This window comes from Stegastes partitus, unplaced genomic scaffold, assembly GCF_000690725.1.
Source record: "Stegastes partitus isolate 25-593 unplaced genomic scaffold, Stegastes_partitus-1.0.2 Scaffold51, whole genome shotgun sequence".
Lineage (NCBI taxonomy): Eukaryota > Metazoa > Chordata > Actinopteri > Pomacentridae > Stegastes > Stegastes partitus.
Genome location: NW_007577782.1, coordinates 666,874 through 677,980, shown reverse-complemented (window position 1 = coordinate 677,980; position 11,107 = coordinate 666,874). Strand labels below are relative to the sequence as shown.

At 43.1% G+C, this 11,107-nt stretch overlaps 2 protein-coding genes across 2 annotated transcripts in view; one reads left to right on the top strand and one right to left on the bottom strand.

Annotated features, from left to right (window-relative positions):
* ttll3 (tubulin tyrosine ligase-like family, member 3) overlaps window positions 1-1,380 on the top strand; it is a 9,573-nt gene extending 8,193 nt beyond the window's left edge. The window contains exons 11-12 of the mRNA XM_008307039.1: window positions 71-506; window positions 616-1,380. Coding sequence (XP_008305261.1) covers window positions 71-506; window positions 616-1,380 — 1,201 coding nt within the window. The remainder of the gene's footprint in view (window positions 1-70; window positions 507-615) is intronic.
* Window positions 1,381-4,434: 3,054 nt separating this feature from the next.
* Window positions 4,435-8,253, bottom strand: LOC103376587 (class E basic helix-loop-helix protein 40-like). The gene is made up of 5 exons (XM_008307005.1): window positions 7,893-8,253; window positions 7,707-7,770; window positions 7,322-7,429; window positions 6,777-6,900; window positions 4,435-6,554 (listed from the first exon to the last, which is right to left on the bottom strand). Exons 1-5 carry the CDS (start codon window positions 7,961-7,963, stop codon window positions 5,629-5,631), a joined length of 1,293 nt encoding a protein of 430 aa, XP_008305227.1. The 5' UTR covers window positions 7,964-8,253; the 3' UTR covers window positions 4,435-5,628.
* Window positions 8,254-11,107: the final 2,854 nt, after the last annotated feature.

Here is an 11,107-nt window from a genome sequence, read left to right as displayed (position 1 = left end):
TATATATATATATATATATTCAAAGCACACTCTAAACTTCATGGCTTATCTTGTTTGTTATTTTCCTCAGCTCAGTCCACCTGTGCAACAACTCCATCCAGAAGCACTTTCAGCCATCTCATGCCCGCCATCCAGGAGTGCCTGAGGACAATATGTGGTCCTGTTCTCAGTTTCGCTCCTACCTGCAGCGACAGGGCCGTGGGGCAGAGTGGGAGTCGGTGGTGGTCCCAGGCATGCAGCAAGCAGTGGTTCATGCCCTACAGACGACTCAGGACCTGGTTGAGCCCCGCAAGGCAAGCTTTGAGCTTTATGGAGCTGACTTTATGTTGGGCAGAGATCTGAGGCCTTGGCTTCTGGAGATTAACGCCAGCCCAACTATGGCCTGTTCCTCCTCTGTGACTGCTCGGCTCTGCCCTGCTGTGCAGGTGGACACACTGAGGGTTGTGTTAGACCGACGGACCGATCCTAATGCTTACACTGGAGGCTTCCATCTCATCTACAAACAGGTTAGACTACCTCTACAGTCACAGGGTGTTTATTTCAGGGGCAACCCCACTGAATAGTAGATGCTACAGAACTAACTGGTTTATGTTTTTACTTTATCACTATTTCCAGGCTGCAGTTGAGGTTCCGCAGTATGTGGGAGTGAACCTGCTGGTGGAAGGAGCCTCCATAAGACGGTCCAGACCTTTGCTTAATAGACAGACTGTTGCTTCTGACACACCTCTCATTGACCTGTTCCCTTCAGACCAGCCATCTACAGAGGAGACAAAACATAAACCTTTGGGTCAGAAGCCACACACAGTTGCTGCTTTTTGCCGTTCAGGCAAAGAGAACCAAGAGACAAAACGGCAGCTGACATCTACATGTCCAAAGAGGGAGTGTGAGATGAGAGCAGCAGTTCAGAACACCTCCTGTGTTCGCAGGTCCAGCCGCAGTCTGGCTTGTGAACAGTCTTTGGTGGTTCACAGTGAACCTCAGAGGAAAGCGAGGCGATTGGGTTTGAGTTTTCGTGCCAATGGGACAACCCTGGTGCCAAGGAGTCTTTCCTTTTCCCTCAGCCCTCCTCACAGCAAGTCAGAGGGCAAACCTCAGTTTACTGCTGGTTCCGGATCACGCATTTCCAGATCCTTCCTTCCTCAAACAACTTTTGCACCCAGACACAGGATTTCTAAACAGGCCTTTCCTTCATTCCAGGGTCCCCTTCCCAGCCTGGAGGTCCTTCATCTGCGACCCAATATTGTGGCCGGAACAACTGTCTGTCGCAAGTCTGCCTTTTCAGCTCATCCCAGCGACCACAAGCATCAGTTGTTTCTCCACTCTCAAAGACAAAGCACGGCCCGACATAAAGGAGAGAACACAGGAGAACATAAATACTAGAGATGTGAAGTGTTAAGAAGATGGAACTCAAGCAGAAATGGTGAAGAGGTTTCATCAACATAATTTATATTTTAATGAGTTTGAGCCGAATAAAGAACGTATTACCTTCTCAACCTCTCAAACCTGATTATGGAAAATTGATGTGACTGTAGGATTATCATCACTCACACTTTTCAGATTCATATCCTACATGCAGAGGCTGAATATATTCAACTTCAAGGTAAATACAAGCTATGTTGACACTGACCTGTTACATTTTTAGAGAGGAATCTGTCGAAACAGGATGTAGGTATTTTAGCTCCCCAGCAGGTGGCAATAAAGGTTCAATGATCAAATGGCATGTTAAGGCCAAAGCCAGGCAACTAGAGGGGATCAAAGTACAGAGAAGGATTGGCAGTCCTTAGCTGGTTTAGTATATCTTTAGCAACAACTGCTTAATCAGACCTTTCAGCCTCTTCATAAACATTAGATCATGATGTAAAAACAGCCTGTAGAGTTTCACAGTGTTATAAGTCCTGGTACAGAACTGTGGAAATGTCAATGTTCATGAAAAAGACCTTGAAAATGACCATTGTTGGAGTAAAATACCAATTTTCTGTGATTTATACACCAACACACATTACATTTGATCAATTAGGTGTAACTTATTCTAACTAATCACCAGTTTTTAGAAGGCAGGGTGTTTCAACTACCTAGAAGTGCAGCTGCAAGAAAAAAGTTTGTGAATTCTCTGGAACTAACTGGAGTTCTGCATTGATTTCTCATAAAAAGTCAGCATGTCATTCACTATTACAGACAAACAATCTGACTAAACTAATAATACACAGGCAGTTATACTTTCCATGTTTTTATTAAACATGTTGAGTTATCAGTCGAAAAATGAAGAGAATTCTTGTATTTTATAGAACCTCTTTTTGCAGAAACAACGTCCAGCAGATTTTTTTTTATTATTATTTTAATTTTTTTTATAGCTGCTTATTAGACTTGCACAGTAACGTTGAGTGTTTTCGGATCATCCCTCCCTACACAGCTGTTTCAGTTCATCAATGTTTCTATGATGTCCTGATTGAAGCCCTCTCCAGGTCCTGCCACAGCATATCATTGGGTTAGGGTCAGGACTCAAAACATGAATTTTCTTCTTTTTTAACCATTATGTTGTTGATTTTCTGGTGTGCCCTGGGTCACTGCCTTGTTGCATCATCCAACCTCTCATAAGCTTTAGGTCACAGATTGCTGCCCTGACCTTCTCCTGGAAGATTTCCTGATACGATTTCAAATGCATTGCTCTTTCAGCGATCGCAAGGTGTCCAAGGCCCTGAGGCTGCAAAATAGTCCCAAAACATAATGCTCTATCCTCCTTGTTTCACAGTTGGGATGAGGTTTTGGTCTTGGTGTGTAGTGTCTTTTTACCTCCAAACACAGCACTGACCATGTTGTAGATGCAGGTGTTTGGCTGTTGGGTTCTTTTTCTGCCTCTTTCAGGACTACATGTTATGCTCTTGGTATAAGAGATACCCAATTCAAAGAAGACAAACAACCGTCCTGAATTTCACCCATTTGTAGGCGTTTTTTTTGTTGTGGATTGTTGAACACCTGAGAAATGCTTTTGTAGTCTTTTACAGCTTAATGCATCTCTATAATGCTTTCTCTGTGAAAGCAGCTGTGATCGAGGCATTGTTCACACCAACCAGTCTGTCTTGAGATGAGCAGACTTGGTCCAAAGCAACAATGTTTATGCATAGAGAGGAATACGTGTACAGGGAGGAGCACCTCAACAGCCAACACTTACAACCTCAGCAAAGTAGCTTTTTGAGTCATGACCACAGGAGTTCACTGACTTTTTCCAGCCCAAACTGTGAATTGTGTCGTTTTTTTCTGTTCAATAACGACATGAAAAATAAAGCTGTTTGTGATTATTAGTTCAGATGAATAGGTTAACAGTCAGATTGTTCTTGTCAATAAATTGTAACTTAGACGAAGATCAGAACATATTTTAGGAGCAATCAATGCAGAAATCCTGACAATTCTAAAGAGCTTAGTCACTTTTTCTCGGAACTGCGCATTGCTAAGCTGACAACCTAACAAACTAAAAGATAATTGTTGGTGGCATTTTGCGGACAGGAAACAATGAAGGAGGAACTCATGGGTATAATGTGCGATAAAGGTGAAAAAAAAAGGAAAAGATTTTTGTGGTTTTATGGTGTTCGTCTTCACCAGGCCTCCAGAAACCACCAACTAAAATGAGTTTAAAAGCCCTTATGTAACTACAGATAAAAAATTTAAATGCTGAAGTAATGTGTAAGTGACACCACTACAAGCAGCTTACAAATACGGTCTCATGACAGCAGTAAAACATGCAACTTCTCAAACCAACCTTAGGGGAACCAGTTTAAAAGGAACTAATGACATTGAGGTTACACGTCAAAACCTTAGACTTTAATTCATGCAAACAAACCAGATATGGACTGCATCAACCCTAACGCTCGGAAGGCAGTGATAGGACGAGAATGACAGAAACAATAATATGTAGATGAAACGGAACTGGGCGCGTGTACAACTGCGCTGAATTAGAGTTTCATCTCATAGCTGAAAAATGTGACAGCACAACACAGGAAGAGGGAATAAATAGGATTTGATGTGATTTATACTGCTACATGTTTCGATGTAATTCTCCAGGATGCGTAGTGTAGTGCTGGGGAAGTAAAAAAAGAGAGATTCGTGACGAATCTGGAAAAAATCGGATTTGCAACTGACTCATAGGACATGTTAAAAATGTCTCCCTGTCTGGATGTTGACAAGGTGCAGATGGATCCTGATTGTTGCCTCAGGAGATGAGCAGTAACTATTTACATTCGTGTGTGTTTACTCGATTCATATTCGTGGGCACAGAAGGTTAACCAGCAGGAGAGCCCGGCTACAGATCTGCCATTACATAAGTGTTCCCAATGACATGCGTGTTGTGGTGCTGTATCGTAGCTACATCTGAAACAGTTTCCTTGTTTTCACACACATCCACCCTCTCTGTCACACACACACACATATGGTCGAAGCGAATTTCCACGGGAAAAAAATACTTTATTAATACACTTATATAATGTATATCAACATTTATAGACAAAATATGTACATCAAACATCTTTCATGTAGGTCCCAAAATATAAAATCTCAAGTACCTCTTTCTATAGAAAACTAGTCTTCTGGTAAAACTTTTACATTCACTTCTCCTCTCCTGACTCCTTTGACTCCAGTATTCATACGCAGTACAGAGAATAAACATCTGAGATTTATCAGCTTTTCACAAGTAAAAGGCAACAGCAAGAACAAACACCGGGTTTGACTTGAGCAGAAACAGATGTTGAGTATGCAGACCAGGTCCAGCACAGTGCTACAATATGTACACAGTTTCTGAGTACACAACGTACATTGTCCACACTCTGCCCTCCTTCTATCTCTCTGGGCGGACAAAGTGCAAGAACAGGTATCAAAAATAGAAATGTACAAGAAGTCTATGAACAATAATTACAGAAAATCCATCTCAACTGTCTGTCATTGAAAAACAAGACTTCTCATTCAGTGTGGCCATGTGGCGGCCTATTCCTTCATCCACCACAGATGTACCCTTAGTCGTGTCTGTACATACTTGAGGGAAACCTTGTAAGTTATGGTGCCAATCATCATAGTGTCGGGTTGAAAGGGCATTTTCATAATGGTGAGCAAAGGACATAGGCAACAAACTTTGGGTGATATTTTAGCGCTAACATTTGGTGCAAAAGTTTCTAGAGTACAACATGGCATGTCTGTATCGCGACAGCTACAAGTGAGATGCATCAGTGTCATCGGCGTTTACACTTGAACAGCAGCATCTAAAACATTTCTTTCTTTACATTCAACCAAGTGTGTATGTATATATGTGTGTGTGTGTGTGTGTGTGTGTGTGTGTGTGTGTGTGTGCAGGGTAGGTCCAGTTTGTATGATACATTTGTACTGAGGAATATCACTGAGAATTAAACATTCAAACAAAACTTTGCATTCTTTCGAATGTGGATAGATGCTGCTCCCACCTCTCTCCCTCTCTCTTCTTGATCATTTCTACAAGTCCTATCGTTTGCTGTTTGACCTCCAGGCTGAGGAAATGGGGAGATGAATGATTATGGATTAAGGAACAGCTTATTAATGTTCTCCGTCCTACTAATGACTCTGCCTCAGGGCGCCAGAACAGGATCATCTCTTCAACTGCTCTCCCTTCTCTTAGTCTTTGGTTTCCAGGTTGAGGGGTGGTACCTGCTTTAGTGCCTGAAGGAGGGCGGGGGAATCCATGGGGGTCTGAGATATGGTTGGGGCTGGAGAGCCTCCCCTGGGAGACAACACTAGCTGAGGTGGAGGTGGTCTCTCGCTGGGCATGGTGGATGAGGAGCCTCCCATACCTGGGTAGAGCATGGGCACAGCCCCGGGGTACCAGCATTTCTCCAGCATTGGCAGGTAAGCTGCAGCGGAGGGTGGAATGAGGTAGAATGGCATGCAGAGGGGGTGTGGTGGAGGAGGAGGAGCATGGTTCGGGGATACACTCATGTAACTGCCGTAGCCGCTGGAGGATGTCGATGACGATGATTCTCCACCCGAGAGTAGCTCATCCTCGGATGACTCCACCCGGGGCCGCTTGTGGCGAGGCTCGTCATCCTCCTGCTTGATGCCAGAGCTCTGCCTGTCGCCCAGCGGCCGCTTCGGCTGGCTCTCCTGCCCGTAGTAATCTGGACGTCCCTGTGGGGCTCCAGACTCTGGTTTCTCCAGCTCTCCCCCATAGCCACTGTCTGTATCTGTATCACTGCCGCTCTGCTCGCCACTCGGTGGAGCGTACACCCGCTGGATGACAGGCACACAGTTCCTCCCATAGCCCTCGCTGGGTTTAGGCGGTAGGCTGGTGGGCATCTCTTTGTGAGGTTGGTGCTGGTGATAGGCGGGAATCTCCTCGGGCCGAGGGCTGAGGGGGGTGTGGGGTCGGACTGGGTTTTGGAGCACCTCTGCAGCTACTTTGTGGAGGTGATTGATTACATGGGATGGCGCAAAGTCTTCATCGGTCTCGTGATTGGCTAAATACTGAAGAATCTCCTTGGCACACATGTGGAAACCAGAGCGAAACATCTCCTCTGACTTCTCCTGGCTGACGGGAGGCTGCTCTGTAAACACAGCGATGAAGCACACAGTCAGAAACTCTGCAATCTGACACAGATGTGACATTTTGCTGATTTTTCCAGCTGCTCTATTTGAAGTTACTTGTTTGCCTGCAGTTCTGCATAATCCTGCCATTATGCATTGATGTGAGCAATTTGCATTCCGTCTAACAAAACCAGCCTGTTGTGCGTATATATGTGTGTGCATGTAAATGATTTGCAGCTCACCAATTTGCATGCCATTCTGCAGAGCGAGGATCTTCTGCTGCTGTTGCTCCAGAAGAGAGGTGAGGGCTTTCACATGCTTCAGCGTGAGCTCTAAAACCACCGCCTTCTCCAGATGGCCCAGAGTCTGAGGGAGATACTCACAGTCAGCACAACCTCACCGCTTATATAACACACAGAAACCGAGCCCTACTGGCTGTGTCACACATTTTTACGAGCAGAATCTCAACAACAGCAACCTCGAAGCACAAATAATCCAAAAATGTGATTTGAAATTTATGTAAAATTTCACAGACACTATTAAGTTTGTAGTGGTAATTAATTAACTTTATGTGTTAACTGGAGTGAAATGAGAGTGCACCCCCCCAGGTTAAACTGTGAAACATGACAGGAGACACTATCTCATTAGTGTGAGCTGTCATTCATTAGGAGCTGCTGACGCACGCAGCACAGTTGTAATACCACCGAGCAGCCACTCGATGGTGCATGCAGCTCAACCCAGTGGATCCCGTTATCCCTCCCCTTGCTTACAGCGCCACTGAACTCACCGTGAGTTTCAGGTGTTCGGGTAATAAATCTTTCAGCTGGGCGATGCATTCGTTTATCCGGTCACGTCTCTTCTTCTCGATGAGTCTGTGAGGCAGTTTATAGGTTTCCTGCAAGAGCAAAAACAAAAAAAACAAACAAAAAAAAACATAAGACGTTGGCTGTGATCCAAGAGCGCACAGACTCCTTCATGATCAGAGGCAGTTACACCGATAGGGAGGAATCCAGGAGTTATGTCATAGCAGAAATTAGGTCAACCATTTATGGGACTACAGGGCTACTGCCAGTCTAATTCCTCCCCTGGAGCTTACACGCTTTCCGCTCTGTGGCTGTAACTTAACAAGTTGGCAATAAAATAAAACAAAAAGAAAAATCAAACAAACCAACCTTGCTCTCCTCTCCTCTCTTCATTCCTCGCCTGGGTTTATAAACATACATCTGGAAATCCACCCTGAAGAGACAGAAAGAGCGCGCACGAGTGAGGAATGAGGCGTTTAAGTACACACGTTTGATCATTTCTAACAAGAAAAATGAACAGTCAAAGAAGGGCACATTTTCAAATGTGTAACTCACCCCTGCACGTCTGACAGATCAGCCTGGTGCTTGGACAGAGGAGGTGGCTGCGCGCTTGGAATTCGCTCCATTCTTTGTACTCCAATTATGCTGCCAAAGTCGAAGTGCTTCTCCAAAGTCAGTGAATGCGCATTTATTTACGCGCGGTAGAAAGTTTTGGGAAATGCACCAAAAAATTCAAGAAAGGTAAAAAAAAATCAACAAAAAACAACAACAACAACAAAAACGTTTACTGATTTGTCATTTTCGTTAACAAACAGTATCGTTAATGTTATTGTTGGGTGCGTAAAATGGTTTCAGTTTAGTCCCGCGTTTGACCACGTCGTGCTCCTGCCGCAGAAGGAAGTCAAACCCTCTTGGTGGCGCGTTGGGAAAGTGGGGGAGGACAGAGCGACGAGTTAAATAAACCCTCCGACTCTCCGCTCAGCCTGACCTACCTCTGTCACATGAGGCTCACGTGTTAAACGGCGCTGTATCCTCGGCAGAAGGACGGCCCACTTCGGGCAGATAAGGCGCCTCAGTGGGCGGACGGCGGCGCACGTCAGCGCGGAGGGCGGCGCGTGTCTGATCCCGTGTACCACCATGCTGAAGTGTATGGAAACAAGGCTGTGCGCGGGGAACGTGCTGGCAGAAAACCAGTGCAAGAGTCCAGAAGGAGTGGGTATGGCACCTACTGCCACTGCAACAAGTAAAACTCCTAAGCAGTCACCAAGCGCACATGTTGAAATGATTTTGAGCAAACGTGACAGCATGCAAAGAGGTGCAAAGAAATCCCGTTTAGATTTTTCTTTTCTTTTTTTTTTTGCAGGTTTAAGAAGCATCATGAGTTCTAATGCAGTGGGCAAGAATCAGCTGTTTTTATATGCATTGCTTCATGCGCATTTTGCTGAAAGTGGAAACGTTTGTCACTCCAGCGCCTTGATAAAATTCTATAGCTACACTCACGCGCATGTCTATAGGGTACCAGTACAAACAGTGCGGTCACGGTGTGAGCACCACGTGTACCTGTGCATGGACGACTCTGTGTTTGCTGTCACGTTGATCTCCTCATGGCCTCAGGAGCCTGCTGAGCGCGCAGGGCACATCCAGCCCATCCAGCTTATCAAGCACACGGCGGCTGCACCTGTCTGCTGCAAGCGACCAGCACCGATTACTGCAGAGACCACATGAGCTTTTTTAAAAAACAAAATAAAATATACACTGTGATTAAAGAAATCTTAAAATGATAAGGTGTAGGCAATAAAACAAACAAACCAAACAGATTTAGTAAGATTTACAGTGCAATTATGAGTCATCTAATGTCGCCCCATGCTGGAAAATATCTTGAAGAAATCCCAAATGATGTCAAAGTGCCACGTGTTCATTTTTTTCTTCTTCATTAAAATAGTATATGTTAATTATTTAAAATATCCTAAATATTGATGATGCCCTTACAAACCAAACATACAAGGAAATGATTTAGACTTAATAACACCATTTCTACTACAGCTGCCCATAAGAGGATAATTGCAGTTTGTAGATGTAAACAGGAACTGTGGCTTCATTGTTGGGTCACAATCAGCAACACACAAGACCTTCAATCCACAAATATTCCCTTCACTGACTTAATTCTGTAAGCAATTATATGTCAGTTTTCCTTTCCTCCAGCTTTTCTTCTCATTTGAACCTCAGATTCCTTTAAAAATTGCAAAACCCGTGCAGTGACTGAGTCATGTGAACACACGGATATATGGCTTTGACAATTTATTGATTTCAGTGAGGTCTTTTCAGGGTAGAAACACAAAATCCATTTTTTTGCAGGCAGGTTAAGACTCATGTAGTTGCATAGTATCTGCACTATGCAAAGCCTCTCACATATTCTAAAGGCGTTTCCAATGCGTTTATGTATTCATTTGTATAGATTTTAAATTATTTACAATTTGTCAACGCAAATTTTAGAGCGAGACAGTTTAAAAATGAAAAAAACGTTTTCCTTCACCATCTATCTCTCCTATCTGACAAAAATAAGTAAAGAAAATAACAGCTGTCACAGTTGTTTTCATGACCTCTGAATACATCAGCCTCAACACTTTGGCCTTCATTGTAAGACAAACCTGATTAAACGGATGTTTTATTTTTTCAGAAAAGCGATATCTTTCCCATGAACATGTGAGGGTCTTCATTTCCATTGAATACTTCTAAAAGCTCACATCCCATGACCAGTCAGCGATTTTAACTGATGTGCTGTTCCTAGATATTATGAGAGCGTAGTGAATAAACTAGAAACTAGACAGTCTGTGGGACTCGGTAATTACAAAATGACTGTAACACAGGTCACAGCTATAATCAAATCACCACAACAATGATGGAAAGCCCCATGAAAACAGTCCAGGCACATGTAACACAATTAAACACTAAATTGGATTTTTTAAAAATCCCAACAGTGGCACCTTTATTTCAATTCACTTGTAAATTTTGTAGCATTCTTGTGAATTATTTGGGAAAGTACCTATTGGTCTTTATTATTTTCAGCAAAAGCCCAGAAGTATTTATTAAAAATGAAATGCTTTAGTTTTGTGCAATTTCATGCTGTTAAAATTTATGGAACACAAGCCTGAAGTGTTAAAATGTTGCATCTACTTAACCCAGTGACAAATAGCAGGATATTTCAATGGTAATGTCATCATTAGGTGTTACAGCAGCCTATTTCAGAAACATTTTATGTGATTAAAAAAGAGAGCAAAGTGGATTTTTAAAGGTTTATACTTATGTCAATCTTTAGAAAATTCAAATAAAAGGCAGTTTGTATACTTCTAAAATTCTTTAAATCAATCTTTTGTGTTGTGACAAAATCCAAAAAGGTCAAACCAAAGCTAAAAATGTGCAACCTCTGTATGTACACAGCATATTTCCTCATGCGACATGATTATAAGATAAGTGTACTTCTTCATTTGTAGATGACTGCAAAAAAGAGTTCACATGCTGGCAATTCCTGAATTTTATTTTATTTTTTTTCTGTGAGACTCTTTAGTCATCTCCATCTGCAGCACTGTGAAAGAACAGTATCACTCAAGCTCCCAGTAAATATACTACAGTGTTCATCACGCACACTGTAGTATCAAAATTTAGTACATGACAGTGCTGAGGGGGAAATACCAGATCTTAACTCCTTTCAGTATCACATGTGTTGTGAGCTTCCTCTGTCTGCTGATACAGGAACTTTATTCACCCAAAGA

Excerpts from the sequence above, each read along its gene's own strand:
- LOC103376587 (XM_008307005.1), bottom strand. The coding sequence starts at position 7,963 with ATGGAGCGAATTCCAAGCGCGCAGCCACCTCCTCTGTCCAAGCACCAG. Across the intron at positions 7,771-7,892 it reads GATCTGTCAGACGTGCAGGG|GGTGGATTTCCAGATGTATG; the intron begins GTGAGTTACACA and ends CTGTCTCTTCAG. Across the intron at positions 6,555-6,776 it reads GCAGAATGGCATGCAAATTG|AGCAGCCTCCCGTCAGCCAG; the intron begins GTGAGCTGCAAA and ends CTGTGTTTACAG.